The following is a 21,597-nucleotide window of genomic DNA, read 5'->3' on the forward strand; positions in this document are numbered from 1 at the left end:
TCAGATTCCCCACCCATCTCTTATTAAAAAAAAAAAAAAATAGTGCCATGTTGCCAAATAATAAAACTATATCCAGAATTTTATATATAGGTTTAATAGCTATATAATTAGTGCTTAGCTCGAGCTTGGTAGCTGGTAATATGGGGGGAAAAGTGCAGCGTGTGTTTTAATTTTCTTGGAATAGAAGCATAAAAAGTAACAGGGAAGAAGGGGCTTTACTGTCATGTTTCCTCACATAGGGAAAAGTATTTGTTTGGATGGTGTTTGAGCAGGTTCAACATTTTAGCCTAACAATTTCTTTGGGTTCCCCAGAAAGCTCACAGTCCCCAGGGGGGAGATTGTGGTCTTGGGAGAATGGCAGCAGCCACTGGATTTTGCTTACTAGCTGCTTTTATTCAGGTTTGTTATGGTATGATTGTGATTTGTTGGAGTTTTCCAATGTTGGCCTTTGGCCAGGCCTGACAAGTGTCTTACTGTGTAAATGTTCCAAAATACCACTTCTCAAAATACAGGAGAGAAGGTGATTGAGGCATGCAGTTCTCGCATTTTGCAGGTTAAGAATTAAGATTAAGACATCAGGATTTTCCCAAGTTTGAATGCATAATGTGGACTGAAAACCAAATCCAGATCTCCTGACATCCATCCTCGGGTCTCTCCTTGCCTGTTGAGGACCAGTGTGAAATTAGACAATTCCAGAGGTTCTGAACACAGCAAGCAAAGCTGTAGAAGGTGTTTTGCATGGTGTGGTTGGAAGAATAGTATGCTGTGTTTCAGAAATTATGGAACATGGAAACAGGCAGCTGTGTGCGGATCTCAGTTGTACGATTTCAAAGTTAGAGGGCTTACACTGGTCCTGAGTGAATTCTTTAGGTACTCTACAACAAATCAACATTGGCAATGAGTGAGTATTCAGATACTGGATGTGTCTGTTCTGCTTCATTTTGGCTGCTTTAGCAGTGATACTGAGCCCCTCTGTTTCTGAAAGAAAAAAAAAAAAAAAAGATCTTGACTGTTTGGGCCCTAGTGGAAGGGTTGTACACGAAAAAATGTTCTGTTTGCAGGCAGCACAGTTGATGTTTTTGCTGATTTTGAACATTTTGCTCATCTCTGCACGCTTCCCCTTGGAATCTCTAGACAGCTCTTTTCCCCAAAAAGCATGCTGCCAGAATATTTTGGCAAGGATCCGGTTAGTTGCTAAAACTAAAGCAACTGCTGTACCACGTACATGTTTCAGGTCAGCTTTATAACAGGAATTCATTTCTAAGACTTCGCTGCAGTCTTCAAAACCCTCAGTCAAACAACACATCAGTCCCGTGTTTTCTACCTCGCCTCGTGTTACATTAGACTTCAGTATAACCACATCCTTTTTCAGAGGGAGATTTGCCCTGTTCCTCGCCTGTCACCCAGCCTCCTACGTGGCTGTACTTGTTTTCTCTTTCCTAGGTGTATCAAACTTCGCCTTCGGCTGGGTTGACTCCTCAGATGGTGTTTCAGTGATAACCCTGCCATGACAAAGCCTAGCTGAAAGTATAGGACAAACAAAACAGATGTCACAATCTTGCAGGAACTCATGATAAATAGGGTCACTGAGGGAGTTACTTCCTAATTTCCTTGTACGTTTTGTAGCCTAATCCAGACAGCAAAATCATTGAGTCACCATCCCTGGAGGTATTTAGAAGATGTGTAGACACGGTGCTCAGGGACATGGTTTAATGCTGGACTTGGCAACGTTAGGTTAACGATTGGACTCGATGATCTTAAAGGTCTTTTCCAACCTAAACAATTCTGTGATTCTATGATCTTAAGCTTGTTTTGGTGTGGCTCGGTATAATTCATAAATCCAGAGGAAAAGGCAAAGCTGTCTTGCATAGTCTGACTGTGCAGATACTGACTTTTGCCCCATATGGCCTGCTTCCACCTGCTCTGTGTTAAACAGCAAGGAAAGGCGAGAGAGCTTGCTGATACTGTTTCACTCCCTGCCTTCTCTACCTCCAACCCAGCTTCTCACCAAATATCCAGATCTGTTGGTGCAGACTGTTCTCCAAATCTCCTTCCCAGATGTTCTGGACATGGTCTCAGCTGGATGTTCCCCTCTGATCTCTGTTGGACCACTGTTCAACATGCATTTTACCAACATAGATATCTCAGGAGGGGTACATCAACTGGAATTGACTGGGCTTATAAATATGTCTTCTGGAGCACAGGAGCAATTGCTCTCCAAAGGCTGCTTCCCCAGGAGAGACACATAAAAACAGTGTCTGCAGATTTGCTGCCTCAAGTTGACTTTCATTGCAAGGTAAGTAAAGGGTTTTTCTGAAACCTGTCTTTTTCTCTTATCTTATGGCAGTGGGTGTATCATGTATACTGGACACTATTCTGAAAACTACAAACCAGCTGCAGTTAATGTCCATCTCCTTTTGTTTGAGTTACCAGTCCGGGAGCAGGCAAGCAAGAATTGGAGATGTTGCCTTCAGCTTTTTTTCTTTTGCTGTTCTACTCCACAAAGACTCAGTAACTTTCCTGCAGTGTGGTCAGGTTAGGGCTGCAGTTCTACTGATTTAAACTGACATAAAACTGTCACTGAAAGTCACAGTCTTTCTCTTGCTGCTATTGTGTTTGGCAGATGAGTTTCAACCTGCTCTGGTTCCCTCAAACCGGTTCAAAGCACAGTTGTGCTCAACTTTGCGCTGGCAGAAGAGGTGGGGGAGGCAGCAGGAGGTATGGAAGAGACAGGCAGGAGAGGACCACATCATTCAGCAGGCTCTTCTTTTTTCCTTCTTCAAATGTTCATAGGCCTATGGCCTGGATCCTTCGTCTGGCATTCTTGAGCAGCAGCATTGACTCGTACAGGCTTGTGTCTGAAGTGGCAGGAGACGATGAGATCTCTGTGCCAAGGAGACCATTAAACCCAAGTGCGTCCGGGTTGTGGTACCAATTAAATCTCTCTCCTATTTTTGCTGATAGCATTGGCCCTGTGAAAGACAATTTTTTTCCAGCCATGGCTGACTGTGAGGCCACCATTTGGGACATCACTTTTTAGTCAATGAAATTGTCCCACTTCTCCTTCTGTTCAGAACCAGCTCTCATGGAGCCAAAGCTATTACCCAGATGCTTGTCAAGCAGACACAAAAACACTTTGCAGTATGTTTTGGCTTGCTTTTAGGGGACTTCCTGCCAACAGAGCAATGGCACTTGCCCAAGTTTACTGTGAACTTGAGGGCAGATTTCTCTGTTTCTACCCTTGGAACGCTCCAGAAAACGTTTTCCATTTTGCACAGGATAAAAGGAGCTTCCCTCAACGGGAATGCTGATGCCAACATCCCAGGCAGAAAAGTACAGCATCCGACTGAACATTGCTTCCCCCCTTTTTCATAAGGAGGGAATGCTCTGGCGTTTTTATTCTTAAATTATTTTGTTCTTAATTATTCTTTAGTTTGGGCAAAACTATGGTCAGTGTCACAGAGAGGTTTTTCTTGAAGCTTTAAGCCTGGCATGTTCTTTCACAGCTGGTAGAAAACATCTTTGGTGTGTGACCATGTGATGGGGCTCCCTTTCCCAAGGTACTGTAAATGCAGCAGCCTTCTCTTTCTTGGGTACTTCCCCTCCTTGCAGGAGATGGCTTTCATGGGAGCTAATTCTGTTCCCAGGTCTTTCTGCAGCTCCTGTTCTGACTCTCTGAGCTTGGCGCTCATGTAGAGCTTACAGCTCTGAGCCTGTCAGATGCTGGATAAGAGGTTGGTTCTTCTTTTTTCTTTTTATGAAAGGTTTTGATGCTCTGACATGGAAATCTCTTGGCAAAACTCAGCCCCTTGGCTGCGACTGATTCACCCTTTGGTTGCGTCATTATCCACCCATTGGCATCCCCAGTGAATTTGACAGAAAATATAGCAGTGTTTCTCAGGACTCAGCCTTTTTTGGACTGAAGAGTGTTTTAACTTCTGACTCTTCCATAAACCAAGAGCAAGCCTGAAGTTGACTTCAAGTCTGACGGTCCCCCAGTGCATATTTAGCTCTGAACTGGTGCATCGCTTCTGTTGATGCTGTCCCTCAGCAGTTTTTTCCAACGATCCTGTTTGTTCCCTGCCTGTCATACTGCCCGCAGATTGTCATGAGCTTTTCGTCCCAGTGGTCAGGTTGACAATGAACAATGGTCTCTCTGAAATCAGACATTTAATGGCAAAGTTGGCTCAGATGCCCGGTGTCTCCAGTGACTTTTCCAGTGACTGTAGCAATAGCTCAGCACAGTGCAGCTGGAAACCAGCTCGTGTCCGTTTGGGAAGGAGGTACATGTTGAAGAGTACAGGGAGGGTTTTTGTGAACAGTGAAGGCAACTAGAATCCCAGTTGTACTTGGCTTTTAGGGGCCTTTTAATGCCAAACTTCTGTTGCCTTTGCACATCTTGCCCATTTTCAGCACCAGGCAGAGCCAGTGGCTGCTTTTGCCACAGAACAAGGTGTTAATGTGTACCGCTACTGTGCTCAGCCTCTGCATTTCCTGCTTGTGTAGTGTATTCTTTGGGTGAATTTGAAATTCGCCTCCTTCCTCTCCTGCCAAATGAGCCGCCGGGTGCATGAGCCAGTGGTCTGCTCAGCTTACCTCCCCACGGCTGGTTTGATGCCAAGCATCACCAGGTGTACAAATGCGCAGCTCAGCCCTGGACATCTTCACTGTTCGCTCCATACTTTTAGACATAATATTTACAATTGCACTTGGCCTTGTACACATAGCTTTGTTCCAGATAAATGACCCTACTATATATTTGCTAGGCTTTTACAGTTTTTCTGTTCTGCAGCCAAAATTGCAGCTGTGCCCAAACTTCTGGCTAGGACATGTCACAGGGCCTTTTATGGAGGCCCTGGACTCCCAGCACCGTGCTGGGCTTGCAACCAGACTGCGCCCGCTCCATCGCTCAGTGCTGGCACCCCTGCTCAAGGACAACCGAGGAGCCCCTTGTGTGCCTCAGCACCTATGGGTGTCCCATCCTATTGCTTCCTATGCACCGGGGGGTTCTTTCAGCCCTGCGGTGCAGATTTGCTATCGCATGACAAGGTGGGGGCAAAGCCATTAGAGAGGACGCCAGAAGCCAGGCCAGCAAATGGCTGTGGTGGGGACACACTGCTGACCTCCTGTGATCATCCAGGCAGGTCCTTGGGCTCCTGCTGAGTCAGGGGTTGAGTAATTCCTAGAAGCTCTAGTAAGTGTCGGCAGTTAATGAAACCAGGCAATAACATGGTATTAGTGGGTTCTTTTTCTGGAAATTCCCATGAAAAACAACAGATCTCATGCACTTGTGGTTGCGAGCGTGCATAGACCCTTTGCACAAGAATGGAGGTGTTGTTGCTGGCACAGTGGCCAGATTGCAATCCAGTAAATTATGGTCTGTTTACTTAAAATGCCACCTGTGGTTTCAGTAGGGTCTAGCATTAATTTATTATCCTAAACTGTTCTATGTTGTTACTGCCTGTTGTTTACAGACTTGCCGCACATCTTCCCAGGAATGGCTGAGCTTACTTTGACCCCTACTCTCAGCTTGTGTATCGGTTTGTCTCCAAAGCACTTTGGGATTTCTTTGGAATGGGTAGAGAAGTTTTCTAAAGAAATACTTTTTTAATCTTCTGGATGCAGGCTTGGGTGGGAGCAGTTATTCCCTGCAGAAAAATTCGGCTGCTACAGCTGAGATTGCTTAACAGTGGCAGTTCTCCAGGACATCTTAACTAACTAAGTGCTGCTCGCTACCATTGCATCTAGAGTCCTTGGGAAAGGACATGATCAAATGTGTTAAAAAGCATCTGTTTTCATAACTGTAACTAAAATCCCTGGATAGCTGGGTGTAATTTTCCATTGTTTTTGAACGTATGATCACGGACTGCTCTTCAAAAATAAGGAGTACTTGGAAGATGAACTGCAGGCCTGCTTCAGTGCGTGGTCGCTTGCTGTGCCAATGACCTGGTTTTGATGAGTGAGTTCTTGCTTCCTCAGCAAGCAGGAGCCAAAGGACCTTCTCTTAGCAAGAAACAGTGTATTGGTGAGAGTCTTCAGACTGCGAGACAATGGTTGCAAATGCCTGGCTTTGGAGGGAAGGGTGGACTAGACCAATCCTTATAGTTTATATAAAAAGGCCTTTTTTAGAAGCAGGAGGGTGTTTGGAGGGCAGTGGACACTTTCTTAGCTCGGTTTGAAGGAATTGCAGAGGGCATCTTGAGTGCTTCATCCTTTGCTTGTCTGGAGCGAAGAGCACATTCTTCTCTCTGCCCCTCGTGGTACAGCTGAGCAGGCTGGCTAGAAAAGCTGCCGAGGAACCTTGATTTCCAGCCAAGCAAAAAAAAATGGAACATACAACACCTCCATTTGATAGCAGGTTTTGATAAGTTTGGGTATAAGGCAGAATCCAGTCCATTAGGGAAATTGGTTGCGCAAGGCAAGAGAGAGATTTCAGTTTGTCGTGCCAAAATACATGGAGAATTTGGGTTACAACACAGGGAGGTGAAAGTCCCTGCTCACAATGCTCGGAGGCATGATACGGCATATCCAGTTCACCTACAAACAGCCCCAGTGCGTGGATCTGAGATCTGTGATATGGGTTGATTGCACTTTGTCCTGAGCCAGAGCAATACTCCTCTCATTCTTCAAATTCCTAAACTGTTCACCTTTCCCCACCCAGCTCTTAGCAGGGAAAACAACGCTAACTCAGCAGGGGATGCTGAAAACATCAAGGTATTGTAAAGGCGGGACTAGAGGTTTTTACTAGGGAAAAACAAGCAGTTTGGTCTCACAGGGCAGAATGGCCATGCTGAAAATGGGCTGTAGCGCTAGGAGTCTTCCTTTTGTCTGTTGGGGAATAATGAAGAGTGGCAGAAGTCTTAGCAAAAGGAAAATGGTGTTGGGATCTCAGCTGAGGAGTGGTTGCCAGGCCTGCATGTTTCTAAAGGGAGAGCTCTCCTGGTATCCTTAGCTGCAGAAGCTGAGCTCAGAGAAAGAAAGAAAGGAAAGGGGAAAAAAAATAAAAAAAATAAAGACACCTCTGAGGCAGGTAGAGCTTGTGGGCTGTAGTTGCAGGAGACAAAAGCCTCATCTGGAGTGAATGTTGTCGCTCTTTGAAGTGTCTCTCAGAAACATTTTTCTAGTGCATGCAAGCGTGAAGGGGGATTTACGGAAAGGAGGGGTTATTCCACATGTTGGAGGGAGTGGAGAAAATTCAGGAAGTGCTCTTTTAAAATTGCCTTTTAAGGAACAGTATACGTAGGGTACAACAGTGCACAGAAACCAGCTGTGACCACAAATGGAGCAGAAGTTAGGTTTCTTGAGGATTCAGAGTGGGGGGGATAGTTTAATTTAATTTTGGATAATTTAAGACATTGAATACAAAAATAAGTTTTAAAAATATTTTGAGACATTTATGTAGAAAGAGTATGTTTTTGTTAAGCATAACAATGAAGGATTTGGGCTGGAAATTAAAGAGCAGTGCAAACAAAAGCACAACATAGTGCTTGGGGTTTTTCTCTTCTTCTGTGGTCAATCTGCAGAGTGTCTTTTGTGTCTTGATTGTTATTTTCAAACCAAAGTGGCTGTGGGAGACAAGTTCAATGCTATTCACAGCTCTGCTCATATTTTTGGCTAGAGGAAATCCAAAGGGTAGGAGCAGTGGTGGGGTGAGCTTAGCCCTGTCTCCACATCTCGTTCTCCTCCGGAGTTGTACCTATTGAACATACTCCACATTGTACCAAAGTGTGTACAGTTACCCGATTCTGTCCAGGCTGCCAGAGTAGCAGTCACCCATGCAGGCACGTCTCTGTTGAAGCCTTCTGGCACAATGCGTCTTTCTGCCTTTAGAGCAGTGTGGGGTTCAGATCCAGGCTTTCTGATGATCTTCTCCATTGCCTTTGTGGGGTTTCCTGGGTTTGGATGTGGCTGTCACGCTGTGGCTAACATTTGCTCTCCCCTGCTGCAGGGTTTTGGCTGGTGTGGACCATCATCATCATCCTCAGCTGCTGTTGTGTTTGCCATCACCGACGCACCAAGCATCGTCTCCAGGCCCAGCAGCGGCAACACGAGATCAACCTGATCGCTTACCGGGAAGCCCATAACTATTCAGCCCTGCCGTTTTATTTCCGTATGTACCTCACACTGTTTCTCCTGGAGGTCGCGGGGAGGAGGGCAGTAATGAGTTTTCCGTGTTGGGTGGAAACGGGGAGCAGTGGTTGTGCTCAGCAAGAGGTGGGGGACAGCTTTGCTGCCTAACCTTGGCTTGCAGAGAGGAGGTGATGTATTCCGGCTGCTGGTTGCATTTGAGCCCCCTTCACTCTGGAGTTGAACCACACCACCTTCACGACCACCCTTGATTTGTCTCTGTGAGTGCAGTGATTCCCTGGCTGTTGTTCTGGGGAGGTTCATAAAATATCTCCTTCAGGACTTTATGGATGCTCCTCATTTCTAGCCTGCACTTGCTGCTGGTGGGACTGAGATGTGGGAAGTGGCTTCATGAAATTCGGTCACACAGGCTGGGTGGAAGTGGTGCCTCAGCAGGGACCATGTTGGCTCCCGCCCTGTGCTGCAGTTTCCAGATGAATCTGCTGGTGAGCTGCCCAAGGAGTTTGCATGAAGGAGCTGTTGCCTACGGCTCTGCCAAAGTACAATCGCTTTGTTCTCTCCTTCGTACCCTGCTACACTGTGTGAGAACAGCGATTCTCGGCCTTTTCACTGGAGGTACCACAACTGAGTTTCCTGTAATGGACTGTTGAATTGCGTGTATGAACTTGCTTTTCTCATTAAACTCTTGCAGCCACCTCAGAAATAATCCCCAGCAGCGCTTTCTTCCCCAGCCCCAGGGATACACAATTGCACATGGAAAACTCCAGTGCTATCTTTAAATGTTTCCAGTATTTAAGTCCATTCTGTCTATATAGACTGTTTTGTTGCCTCCTAAGAAATAAAATCTTTTGTAGATTTGAGGGGCTGTAAGTACAATAAACCGGTCTCGCCAGTACTGCCCGTTTATTCTGACTGCACCAGAAAAAACGAATCCAGCACTAAAACAACAACCAAAAGCCAGGCTCCTAAGTGCCTTGTAACTGCTCATATCTTTTCATATTTACACAAAGCTTTGTGAGATGAAATCTTTGCTCTTGCAAGCGGAAACTCGGCTGAGAAGCCAGTGTTGGAGAGGGCTGGCGAGTTTTCTCCCAGGGTGTTCCCTCCAGCCAACGCAGGCTGTCCCTTGGTGTGGTTTATGGGGCTGTACTGAGGGAGGGAAAGGTTCACCTGGTATCCCTTTGCATAGACTTGAGAGCAGGCAGATCAGGCTGCTGTTCCCAGCTATGTCTGTCTCCTCCTGTAATGGTGCCTTCCTGTGCCGCCATTGCTGTTTCTCTAAAACATGACATGTCTCGTTTGGGCCAAGTTTTGGCACCCCCTTGTAAAGCCCATTGAGCTGCTTAGTGGGAATGCTGGTAGATGACAAATGACATAGGGATCTGTATCAGTGACTCGTTTCCTGAGATAAGCTGTTCATGAAATAACTTCTCTTCCTTCCCTCCCACTTTTAGGGTTTTTGCCAAATTATTTACTACCTCCCTATGAGGAAGTGGTGAACCGACCGCCGACCCCCCCGCCACCATATAGTGCCTTACATCAGCAGTGCGTCCCAGCAGGCAGCAGTAGCACAATCCCAGACACGCCAAGAAACCTGCAGCCAGCACAGAGCAGCTCAGCAGCACCCAGCGGCAATAACAGCAGTACTGACAACACTGGGTGCCCTGGCCTGGGGGAGCCCGAGCCCTCCACCCCCACGCTGGTTGAGCGAGCAGTTGCCAAAATGCAAAGCGTCGAGCCCAGTGGTACCAGCACGGGAGCTGAGCTGGTGGAGAGGGCCAGTCCCGATAAGGATACGGAGTGCAAGGAGGAACTGCTAAAAGGTTACAGCTCTGAGAGCTTAGAGCACAGCAGCGCCATTCCCGACGCGAAGGACAAGACACCGGGCAGGCAGCGCCGTTTTACCGGTGACTCGGGCATCGAGGTCTGTGTATGCAACCGGGGCCATCACGATAACGACCTCAAGGAGTTCGACGGGCTCATCGATGATGCTCTGGACGGGCCCCTGGACTTCTGCGACAGCTGCAGTGGCCGCCCCCACGGGGACGAGGAGGAAGGGCTTTTTAATGCCGTGGAAGAGCAGCACCGCGAACACAACCACCACCACCTGCCCCGGCAGCCGGTGTGTGTACTCTTGAACACAATAAATGAGCAGGACTCTCCAAACTCTCGTACCAATAACTCCCCCAGCTAAGGTGGCAGAGTGGAAGGGAGAATCGGGGAAAAAACAAAGAAATAAAAGTGGAATAAGAGGATTAAAACTTTAACAGGAGGAAAAGGTGATACAACCTTTTTTTTTTTAGTTTATTTTTCTTTCTCCCCCTCCAATATAATTCGGGGACTAGTCCCTGAAGGCCCGGCTTGCGGGGGACGGGTCACTCTGGGTTTTGTTAATCGTGTCTGTCCTGCTCCGCGGGGCAGGGACTGATGTTTCTCAATGAGACCTTCTAACAAATGGAACTTTCCCAATGGTGATTTTGGTGATGGTTATTATGAGTTCGTTGGTTTTAGTTTTCCAAAACACTGCTTTATCTCGCAATCAGTAAAGCTCAGCAAATCTCACCCTGGGAGGATACAAAATCACCGTAAGGCTTCAACCTCCAGGTGTCTTCCCAGAAGCAAGCAGCTTCTGACAGTGCCGGCAGTCAGTAGCCCAAGAGTTCTGGTTTGATAAAGTGCTCTTGAGGCATTGGGGATTTCTTCTATTTTCTTTTCTTTTTCTTTTTTTTTTGGTGTTAAGTTTTCCCAAAGCTGATGAATGCCTGAACACATCAGCCCTGTCATCTCTGGTGCTTCAGTGTTTAAGACAGCAGGTAGGAAATTTCCCACTTGAAGCTGGTGACTGAAGGACCGGTTTCTTCCAGAAGGGGTGTTAGTCTACCGTAAGCAGTTTGAAAAGAAAGGGTTTGCAGAAATTTGCCTTTATATGTCATTTTTAAAGACAAGTGTATTCCTTCAATGCCTCCAAGAGCACAGTTAGAAGTAGAATCCAGGCAGCTGGGCTGCCTTCCAAGTACTGTGGTCTCCGAATGACCTTTTCCCGGTGTGCTGCAAAAGGGCTTGGCTTTATTTTTTTCCTTTTTTTGCACCCCGAGAGCAGCACACTTGAGTTAAGATGACAAAAAAAGAACAGGGCTCTCTTTGGCCAGTGTGCCTTCAAGCTTCAGCGATGCATGTTGAACAAATGGAGACGAGAGCTCCGTCCATTGCGAAGGGATGACTTACCATGTAGATGTGGAAGACCTGTGCAGTATTTTTTTTTTTTTTTTTATCCAGAAAGTTTGGTGCGATTCTAATGTTGACCACTTAAAAGAAACGAATGTCTGTTTTCTTTTTTCTTTCTTTTTTTTTTTTTTTTTTTGGGGGAAATGGTGGCAACTGGCTACTGTATAATGTCTGTGAGCGTGTGTGTGTGACTGCAATCCATGCATGCGAGTCCTACTGGTAATATGAAAACCTGCTGTAAGACTGCAAGAAAATTTACTGTAGCTTTGCTTTAATAAACGGTAGAGATTTTGTTAGTAACAACCTGAAGGAAAAAAAAAAAAACACGAGGAAGAGCTGAAACTAACATTCCCTGGAGTGCTCATGTGGAAGAGAGCACAGTTCAGAATATATATCTTGTTCTCTTGTTCTCGGGGTTTCTCCCCGTCCCTTTTATAATTATGGTCGTCCAGATCATTACTGTTATGGGGAAAAAAAAAATTGAAAACTGAACTCAGACATATTCCGATTTGATTGATTGAAAACCAAAATCAGTTTTAAATAAGGTGGAAACCAAAATATAATGCCTTTTCTGATAACTTGCCCTTGTGTATGTGTATCATTTTGTGAATTAAGCAAAAGATTTGCCTTTAGTTTGTGGTTTGGTTTTGTTTTTTTAAGTGGAGGTATGTAGCGCTGTGCTGGATACAGATGACAGAGCAAGACAAGTGGTGCCTATTTCAGTATTTTACCCACACATTTGAGGAGAGCACTTTTACCTTACAAGGTTTAGGAGAATCTCACTCCTTTGCCCGTCGCAGCCTTTCTCTTCCATCAGAACAGCTGATGAAGACGGCTCTTCAGTTCGTGTCCTAGGGCACTCTTAAGAATGAAGGGCTTTGATTTGGATTCAGAAGACCTCATTCCCAGATGCCTGGAGCATGAATGGTAAGAGAGGGGCTGTGCGTGCCCCAGAGCTGGGCTGGCTCACTGTGCACCACAGCCGCCTTGGGACTGGTTGCTTGCAGCTGTGTTCACCAACCATGCGTATCTTTTGAGAAGAAAAATAAAGATCCCCAGTGCCACCCCTAGGAATTCTGTACGCACTGGCACCTGGCTTTGTTCCTCGCACCACAGAGGAAGCTAAAAAAGCACATCAGTCCTGATGGTGTGGGGTTTTACTGCTGTAAATCCTGAGGATGGCCCCGTGCCAGTGGGAGACCCTTTGCCAACATTTCTGTTGGCATAAACCAAAAATTTCCATGTTTACTTTCCTGCCATCCCACTAAGGGCAGGGAAACACCCCGCTGCTTCTCTGGACAGAGGTGAGTACCAGTAAGCCAAGCTGATGTTTCTAATCTTAAAAAGTCAGGAAGAAGCAGTGATGTGCTTGTTCTATGACTCATGGAGGTTTTTCAGGCTTTTAAAGACGGTAAAGAAACAAACAGGGCACAAACCGTGTCTCTTAAGCTCACATGTACCTGAGGAGGAGCAGGGCTATTGGTGTGGCTCTCGGTGCTTCAGGCTTTTCGACCTGGACCAGGGGCAGGTGGTGTGGGGAGGAGGAATGGCGCAGGGCAGGACACTGGGCAGGTGAGCTCCTCGGAGACATCTTGGCTGGTGTTTCTTCAGGGGAGAAAACATGGGCAGGCAGAGGGCTCCCAAAGCTCCAGCTTTGGAGCTTTAGAAAGGTGCTTGATCCTCACGTGTATCCCTTTGTAGAACGCCAACACAGCCCAAACAGAGCTCTTCTCTGAATGCACGCTGTGGGTGTAAAATGCTGCAGATGTGAGGACTCGGGCAGGTATGCATCTGTACCAAAGGAGCACCAAAACCCACCCGTTTCCAGCTTTAAGGGGTGAGTGTTTTACGGGAGTCGCAAATACGTCATTTCAAAACTGAGTCACAAACAGTGCAGCACGGTTGAAAGCAAATTAGTGTCAACCCAGTGCTCGCTGCTTTTCTTTACAATGTGCTTTAAGTGTTGATGCCAATAATACTTGAAGTCTATTTTTGCTGGAGCCCGTGGCAGCGCAGTGCTGCTGCTTACACGGCATGTTTTCGGCTGCTGAAATTGGCTCCGAGGGCAAGGACCCGGCGGACATCCTGGCGGGCGCGGGGTGTGTGGCCTGGGGACAGGCGCTGCAGAGCACCGTATGGTGGCTGAGCAAGAGGGTCCCCCGGGCACAGCGGGGGGTTCCTGGGACTGGTGGGTACTTGTGGCATCACCTCGGTGTTCCCGAGGGACTCTTTGGCTCCAGTGATGCAAACTGCCCCTCTGAGAACACCCATGCAATTTTGCTGCAGCAAATCGTCCTGTGTTTGTACAGTCCAGTGGATGGGTGTTGGCTGAAGATGGAAGAGGAGGAGGAGGAGGGAATTGTGTGTCTTGGTGCTTGCTGGCAGCCTGCTCTCAGACCTCCTGCCTGCCTAACTCGAGGCTAAGGAAAGCTGAGGTGCAGTTAAGCTTCTGCGTTACGCATAGTCATCAAAAACTTCCTGGGGCAGGAAACCTGAGCAAGCCTCCAGAAGCAAAATCTGCATGAGGCTGTGCTGCCGGGCGATGGGGGCTTTGGGCTCCCTGCATGCTCCTCGGGTATGTGCTCCCCTCCTGCCCCTCGCAGCCCCAGCTCCCACAGCCAAGTATCCTCTCCTCCGTGTACCCCGGCCGGGCTCACCCCCGGTGGAGCTTGGCGGGGATCCGGGCCATGGTCCCGCTCTGGTGAAGAAACCCTTGTTGCCTCTCCCCAAATCCTGCTGCCTCCCTGCCCTCACTCACCCTCCCTGTGCCACACATCCCGGGGAGGTTTTTTTTTCCCCCCTTAATATTTTTTTTTCTTCTTTTGTTTATGTAGGAAAAACGTGAACTGGGCTAGGAGGGGGGCCAGTCCGGCAGCCCCCCAGCCGGAGGCAAGCCCCACGGCATCCCACAGCAGCAGCCTGAGGAGGATGGGATGAGTGGCCTTTCTTCGTCAGAGCTGATTCCCCCCTCCCTTGCGGCGCAGAGCTGTTTTTATCAGATGGGCCCGGTGCCCGCACTGGGGCCGTCGCAGCGATGGTGCAAGCGCTGCCGTCTCTGTGCCGGGCTGGAGGAAGGGGTTGGGGGGGGTCACAGGCTGCCGGGGTGTTTCTCGATTTGTTTTTGGGTGGGGGGAGGTATTCCAAGCGTCGCCCTCTCCTCCTGCGCCGGCCATGGCTCTCCGGCACACTCCGTCGCCAGCCGGCGCCTGGTGCGAAGCGAAGCCCCTGGAACTTGGAGGGCTCCTGAGCTGAGCCCCGTCGCGCAGCTGGGTCAGCCAAGCGCTGTGGGGGGATGGCTGTGCTCCCTAAAATGAGTTTGTGGGATGGAAAGGCCGGGGTTTGCTCTGCGCGGTGCCCTCGGGTCCCACCTCGGTGAGCTGCGCCTCTGCTTCATGGGGTACAGTGTGGGAAAAGCCGTGAATGAAAAAGCTTCACCCTTTCCACCGTGACTGGTTCCTCTCTTGCAGACCCCCTCCGCAGCAGGGAGATGGAGCTGCTGGTTCCTGACCCCCCTGAGCTGCCCTCTGAGCCCTTCAGCATCGCTCTTTCCTGTCCTTGTTGTCCCTGTGCAAAGACCCCGAGTGGCCCCGGAGGGAGGTCAGGGGCCCGACGCAGCCCAAGCCCTTACAGCAGCAGGATTATTTTGGCGGCGAAAGCCTCGCCGTTCCCAGCGGCTGCCCATGCTCAGCTGGCCCAAACCTGCAGGCAGGTGCCAAGGTCCCCCTAGTTTTTGGGTCACCGGGCTTCCCAGTGCCAGGTCTGAATGAAGCCAAAGGGCTTGTCCAAGGTGGTGCATTTGCATGTCTTGTGGGACCCCAACGTCTGTGGCGGGCTCAGGGGAGCGGGAGGAGGGATGGGGCCACCGTGGGCTGGATCCGGCGCTGCCCCACCGCCCGCTGCCCAAGTGAAGCTGTCTGGTGGGGTCAGGGGTTTGGGTGCAGCAGCACAGCCCTGGCCCCGGAGCAGCTGTCAGGATGTAAATACCAGCCCGATGATTCAGCAGCGTCTCTGCCCGTTCCCAGAGCGGAGAGCAGCTCTGCCAGTGGCTGTTTACCAGCTGACAATGTGCTGGGCAGCTGGTGCTGGGTACTGAATCCCCCCGTGGCGATATCTTCTCCCCGACGGCCAGTTGGGAGGAGGAGGGCTGGGGCAGGGGGCAAGATGCCCTGTGGTGGGGCCGGGCTCGGCGTGATGGGGTTTGCAGCACGTGGATGGACTGCAGGCCCAGGGAGAGTACGGGCCAGCCCTGGCGAACAGGGAAACCCGGCTGGAGTGCAAGCTTTGTCCCAGCATTTGCAGCTGGAGGTGTTCTCCAGTGGTCCCAAAGTCCTCATTTCTGCCTCAAGGTACACATTGGCTTTGAGCACCTGCTGTGAGTGTGCACACCTTGCTGCGGGCGCCTCGGCAATGGCAACGTGTGAGCGAGGAGCTGGCCCTATGCTGACTCTGGCAAGGAGAAAATCCCTTCTGAGAGCAAACGCTGTGCCTTGGCAAAGGGACACAGAGGTGTTGGAGGTCCCAGACTGATGCTTCTGGAGACATTGGGATGCTGTGTGACTGCTGGAGACTGGAGGAGCCTCCTTGCTGGCACGTGCTGCCATGGATGGGATTTGGGGCAGGGGAAGGACCAGGCTGGCATGGGGTCGCCAGTCCCCAGGGAAGCCCAGAGCATCGTGTTTAGCCAAGTTTTCCCCAAACCCCCTCTCAGCCCAGTTCCCTTTCACCCACCCAGCCTCAGCCTCTGCTGGCAGAGGTGGAGGGATCAGAAACCCAGTGGCACCTCTGGTGTAATGGAAATGGGCAGGGGAGCAGGAAGGAGCATGGGGCTCAGCCATTACCAGCCAGCAGAGACTCCGTGCAGCAGCAGCAGTGGGGCTGGGCTCCTGCTGCGCGCTCCTCTGCCCCGCTTCTGGTGGGTCAGCTGCACAAATGACCCCGAGGATTGCCCCTGGGGCAGGTGTGGGCACTGTGGTTCTTCTTCCCGCTCCTCCCTACCACCCTGAGCCCCCTATGAGAACAAACTGGGAGGAGGGAAGACATTCCCAGTGCTGTGCTGGGCTGCAAACACATTGCCTTCGTCGTCCTGGTGCCATGCCACCCCACGGGCTGACGGGACCCATTTGGCATCAGATGCCAAATCTGTGGCATCAGTGGTGAGGAGGCTGGGTGAAAGCAAAGAGCTGGTGGTTCAAAAGAAAATGTACGCTTTGACACACGGAGTAGGAAGTTTAGTGGTGGGGAGGTTTTATGTCAGTTTTCCTGCCTGCTAGCAAGAGAGAGGGCAGGGGGAAATAGAAAAGGAGGTCGCACCCTGCTGGAGCTGTGCGGGGCTTTCCCCTCTGCCCTGGCTGCTTTCCCTCCAGGTGCCCTGAGCCACGGCTGTGTTGCTATTTAGTTAAACATTAAGAGGTCGAGCAATAAAGAACCAGAAACCTAATTGCATGCTGCCCTCCACAGCACGGTGGTTTTTTTGTGAAAGCAAAAACGGCCCCTCGCGTTATGGGAAGGTTATGCTGCTTGAAACGATGGCCGTAATCCAGCCAGACAGTGAGCATCGCTGCTCAGGACAACATGGAGGCGGGAGGTGCTGTATTGCCGCAGGGTGAATGTCGGCAGCCCTCGGCCCCATGGTGCTCACACACTGGGCCTGGGGGGCCACAGCTGAGCTCAGCCCGCAGGGTCCGGGCACCTCTGGGTGCTCCTCGGTCTCCCTGAGTGATGGGACCCCCCACTTTTGGCCGGAGCTGGGGCTGCCTGCACTTCCCCACAGCGGCTTGTGCATAGGATGGGGTCAGACAGCCCTGCGGCACTAACAAGGTGCTCATGTCCCATCTGGAAGGGGCTGCGTGTGCGCACGTGTACATGTATGCATGTGTGCATACAAGCACATACGTGCGTGTATACGTATGTGTGTCAGCAGCATGAATGCCTCCCTGTGCTTCTCTGTGCGTACACACGTCTGTAAGTACACACGTGTGCCGGCGGCAGTGTGTGTGCCTGCATGCTGCGGGAGAAGCTGCCGGGTGAGAGCTAAAGCTGTGGGAACCTTCAAGCTGTTTCCTTCTTTTTCCCTGCCAGGAGCAGGCGGGGGTGCCACCAGCGGGGGGACACAGTCGTGGGTCAGGGCTGGGGGAGCTCTCCCTGCCCCATGGCAGCTCCCAGCCCACCTCACGCTTGTTCTCCCTGCTCCCAGGGGGGAAAATGAGGCAGGGGCCAGCCAGGGTCACCCACCCAGGGTCACTGCTGCTGGGTACCCCTAACACCCAAACTGCCCAATGGTCACGTTTCCCCCCTTACCTGGCTGGGGTGGGCCCTTCTCCCCCCACCAGCTACGCAGGTGGCTGGTCTCCACGGCTCATGGCTGTCCCTGAACGGGCCCCCCACCCCACATCCCTGGGGGAGGCGAAGGGACTGTTTGTGTCAGCAGCCTCACAGAGGGGCCATGGCCTCCCAGCTCAGCCCAGTGCTCACACGAAGCTGTGGGGCCACCATACGTCCCAGGCACCTCCCTACCTCCCCCCTGCCCTCCATCACCTGCCTAAAAAATAGCCTGAGCCATGCTGTGTTGGGAACAGCTTTATCTGGACAACCGTGCATCCACGGGGCAGGCAGGGTATGGCCTTTATGGTCCCGTCCCATCCCACCCCACCAGTGCTCGGGATCCAAGGCTTGTCCCCATTACGAGGCCACTCGCCAAGCATCCCGCAGCCTGGCCTTCACTCGAAACTTCTGCACCTGCAGCACGACACCAAATTTGCCCTCCAGTGAGGGCAGGGGCTGGTCCTGGGGGCACTCGAGTGTGAACCTTTGCAGCACCCAGGCCAGGAAGAGGAAGAGCTCCATCTTGGCCAGGACTTCGCCCAGGCAGACGCGGATCCCGGCCCCAAAGGGCAGGTAGCTGGGCGAGGGCGAGTGGATGTGCTGGCCCCGCTCATCCAGGAAGCGGCCTGCAAGGGGAAGGGACACCACTGGTGTCGGCAGGGATCGGTCCCTTCTGCCTGGAACCTGACCGCGTTCATCACACCTGTGTCCCTCCCATGAGCTGCAAGAGCAGAGAATGCCCCAGCCAGGGGGGTAGCAGGATCCGACCTCCCACCACTAACTCTCCCCTGGGCTCAGCCTCTCCCACTGCGCCCACCCTGCCATCCCCTACGCCCTCCCGGGGAGGACAGGGAGCACCCAACCCACCAGGGTTGAACTCCTCAGGCTTGTCCCACTCCTTCTCGTCATGGTGCACGGACCAGAGGTTGATGACGACCCTGGCGCCCTTGGGGATGGAGTATTCCCCGATGCTGCAAGGCGAATGCAGAGTGAGACGGTCCCTCCCTCCCGCAGTGTCTGCTCGTGTCCCAGCTGGGCCCTGTGGGGTCTCACCTGGTATCGGCAAGGGACACGTGTGGGATGAGCAGAGGGGACACGGGCCGGATGCGCAGCACTTCGCTGATGGTGGCCTCCAGGTAGGGCAGCAGTGGGCGGTCGCTGAGGTGGGGGTGACGCGCCAGACCAATTTTCTGGTCCATCTCCTCCTGGATTTTCCTCTGGACCTGGGAGGGGAGCAAGGGCTGGGGCGTGAGCATGGGGAGGGGGCTGACCTGTGCGTGGGGGCTCCCCGTGGCAGCGCGGTACACCCAGCATCACCAGCACATCCTGGCAGGTTGTACAGGGCAGAAGGAACTTCTTTACTTTGAGGGTAGTGGAGCACTGGAAGAGGCTGCCCAGAGAGGTTGTGGAGTCTCCCGCTCTGGAGACATTCAAAACACGCCTGGACGCTGTCCTGTGCAACCTGTTGTAGGTGACCCTGCTCTGGCGGGGGGGTTGGACTAGATGATCTCCAGAGGTCCCTTCCAACCCTGACCATTCTGTGATTCTGTGGTACTGCTAATTCCCAAAGCCTGCTATCTCCCTTGGCACTTGCCTTCCCCAAAGCCCCACACGATGTCTCTGGTGTTGGGGGGAGAACAGGACCCCCCACCATGGGGTGCAGACCCTACCTCAGGGTAGTGTAGCAGGTAGAGCACAGCCCATTTGAGCACAGTTGTGGTGGTCTCCACACCGGCCCCAAAGATGTCCCCCACTGTCATGAGGAGGTGGTCATCAGTCAGCTCCAGCCCTGGTGCCGGTGGGCTGCTGTTCTCAGCACTGAGCCGCACTTTCAGGAGGGCATCCATGAGGTCCCTCACGGTGTCCCCACAGAAGGCTTCCTGCCAGGGGATACATGTGAGCCGGGCTGTCCTGGGCACAGTCCCCTCCACCCCAGCTCCAGTGCCCTGCAGCTCCCGAGCATCTCCTTGTCCTGACCCCATTGGCACCTTGTGTTCGGTGAACTTCTGCTGGAGCAGCTGGTCCCGGACCTTGAGGCATCTCTTCAGCAGGGCCAGGTCCTTGTTGGGGAAGATCTAGGGGAGAAAAGCCCCATTACAGCAAAGAGCTCCAGCTCAGCCCAGCCTCTGCAGGCCCCAGGCGCTTGCTCTGTACCCACCAGGATACTGGCTCTTGGGGGACACTGGGGCAGGGACCCTTTTAACCCTGGGGTGCTCAGGTAGCTACCTCCTAGAGGACACATCCCAGCTCCTTTATCTCATCTGAGGTAAGAGGAACAGGCAGTCCCCATGTCCCTGCTCACCTGGAGCCAGGGGAAGATGTCCACCAAGCTCTCCTTGGCCACAGTGTCCACGATACCCTGGCTGTACTCCAGCATGGCCTCGAACTCGGGGTCCCCGCGCCGGTATGAGGAGTTGAAGCAGAGGGAGCAGACCACATTGGTGACGGCCCGTGTGAGCTCAGGGGCCATGTCCAGGGCCATATCCTGTGCAGCGCTGAGCGTCTCACACAGGGACGCAGCCTCCCGGCAGACTGGGGTGGAGGGGAGAGGGAGGCAAGGGGGTGATGGTGAAGCCGAGGGGTCGGAGGGGGCAGCTGGGGGCTGGAAGGAGGTGTTCCCCACTCATTCAGGGTGTGCAGCTTGCAGAGAGCACCCCCCAGCCAGGGCTGAGCCCCAAGGGGCTGGGATGGGCAGAAGGGACGATGCTGGGTGCTGGGGAGGAGCAGAGAGGATGGAGACAAGCAGGGAAGTCTCCATGTGTGGCTTGATGCTCCTCCTGGGTGGAGTGGGGGGCTGGGAGCTGGCTCCATGCCTCAGTTTCCCCAGCTGGGAGCACAGAGCCAAAGTTCAGGGCAGAAAATGCACGGGGAGAGGTGTCGATAAAGTACTGGGGACGGAAGGATGGGGACCGAGCCCCCACTAGGTAAACTAGGGGGATGCCAGCAGGTTTGGGCTGAGCCAAGGAGTCTCCCCTTGGTTCCCAGGGCACAGATAAAGGAAAAATACAGTCCAGATCAGGCACTGGAGGCAGACAGAGCTGGGAGGGAGCCCGGGGGGTGGCGGGGGGCACTTACTGATCCTCTCGAGGGCGAGCGAGCCTTCCCCAAACATGGAGAGGGCAGCGTGCACCAGCTTGCGCTGGAACTTCCAGAGGGGACCATAGCTGGCAAAGGCGATGTCCTTGCCTCCCCGGGACAGCAGGTCCGTGGTCACCTGTGGGACAGGCAGCCCCAGGATCACCCTGCTGCAGGGTGGCCCTGTGGGGGCTGCGTGTTGGAGAGGGGTGATCCTGGGGCCGTGGATGTTCATCTCATCTCATCCCAGGGATGGTCCAGGGGCTGGTGGTTAGAGCTGTCAGGCAAAGCCTAAGCCATGAGCTGCTTCCCCCCCCAAGGACCGATGGAGAGGTCTGGGGACAGACGCCAGGGTTGGGGGCAGGGGTGCCCAGGAAACTAAGAGGGGGACAGGGAGCCTGGTGGTACCTGAACCCACGTCCCCACACCCCGAGATGCAGCCAGCCCTGGGGAAGAACAGGCACCCTTGGGATGGGGGATACGCAGGATTTGCCCTAGGAAACAGGGCAGAGAGGGGCTGCCCCTGGCATTGCCTTGCTGCAGGCAGGATGGGGAGAGAAGACGGACCCTGCCGGGTGCCGGTGCCTTTCTCGGGAGCATCCCCCGCCTCACCCCACGCCGCAGTGGGAGGGGGTCCCCCGAAACCTGCTGCCAACTCACGGTGCGGGGCCGTCCGGCGAAAGCCTTCCCCTTCTTCAGCAGCACCTCCCTGGCGTGCTGGTAGCTATTGACCACCACCACGTAGTGGGATCCCATCCAGAGGGCGTAGAGGCTGCCGTAGCGGCCCTGCAGGCGCCAGAGCCGCAGGTGGAGCTGGGGGTGCCCGGCCAGCTGCAGCAGGCTTCCCACCAGCGGGAGGGGCCGGCGGGCCCCGTGGGCGCCCGGCCG

The 21,597-nt window shown here is 52.4% G+C and overlaps 2 protein-coding genes across 2 annotated transcripts in view; one reads left to right on the forward strand and one right to left on the reverse strand.

The window, feature by feature from the left end:
• Window positions 1–10,949, forward strand: part of WBP1L (WW domain binding protein 1-like) — a 60,597-nt gene extending 49,648 nt beyond the window's left edge. Inside the window, exons 3-4 of the mRNA XM_009881613.1 lie at window positions 7,949–8,110; window positions 9,543–10,949. Coding sequence (XP_009879915.1) covers window positions 7,949–8,110; window positions 9,543–10,282 — 902 coding nt within the window. The 3' untranslated portion in view covers window positions 10,283–10,949. The remainder of the gene's footprint in view (window positions 1–7,948; window positions 8,111–9,542) is intronic.
• Window positions 10,950–17,878: 6,929 nt separating this feature from the next.
• LOC104283370 (steroid 17-alpha-hydroxylase/17,20 lyase) lies at window positions 17,879–21,586 on the reverse strand. The gene is made up of 8 exons (XM_009881532.1): window positions 21,370–21,586; window positions 20,710–20,848; window positions 19,937–20,166; window positions 19,623–19,709; window positions 19,305–19,514; window positions 18,688–18,857; window positions 18,502–18,605; window positions 17,879–18,260 (listed from the first exon to the last, which is right to left on the reverse strand). Exons 1-8 carry the CDS (start codon window positions 21,463–21,465, stop codon window positions 17,992–17,994), a joined length of 1,305 nt encoding a protein of 434 aa, XP_009879834.1. The 5' UTR covers window positions 21,466–21,586; the 3' UTR covers window positions 17,879–17,991.
• Window positions 21,587–21,597: the final 11 nt, after the last annotated feature.

The sequence above is a fragment of the Charadrius vociferus genome, unplaced genomic scaffold, assembly GCF_000708025.1.
Source record: "Charadrius vociferus isolate BGI_N301 unplaced genomic scaffold, ASM70802v2 scaffold282, whole genome shotgun sequence".
NCBI classification, from domain to species: domain Eukaryota; kingdom Metazoa; phylum Chordata; class Aves; order Charadriiformes; family Charadriidae; genus Charadrius; species Charadrius vociferus.

Bases quoted from the DNA above. Each gene is read 5' to 3' on its own strand.
- LOC104283370 (XM_009881532.1), bottom strand. From the start codon at position 21,465: ATGGGATCCCACTACGTGGTGGTGGTCAATAGCTACCAGCACGCCAGG. The intron at 18,858-19,304 runs GTAGGGTCTGCA...CTCCCCTCCCAG, and splicing joins ACCTGCTACACTACCCTGAG to GTCCAGAGGAAAATCCAGGA. The intron at 18,261-18,501 runs GTGGGTTGGGTG...TTCCCCTTGCAG, and splicing joins GCCTGAGGAGTTCAACCCTG to GCCGCTTCCTGGATGAGCGG.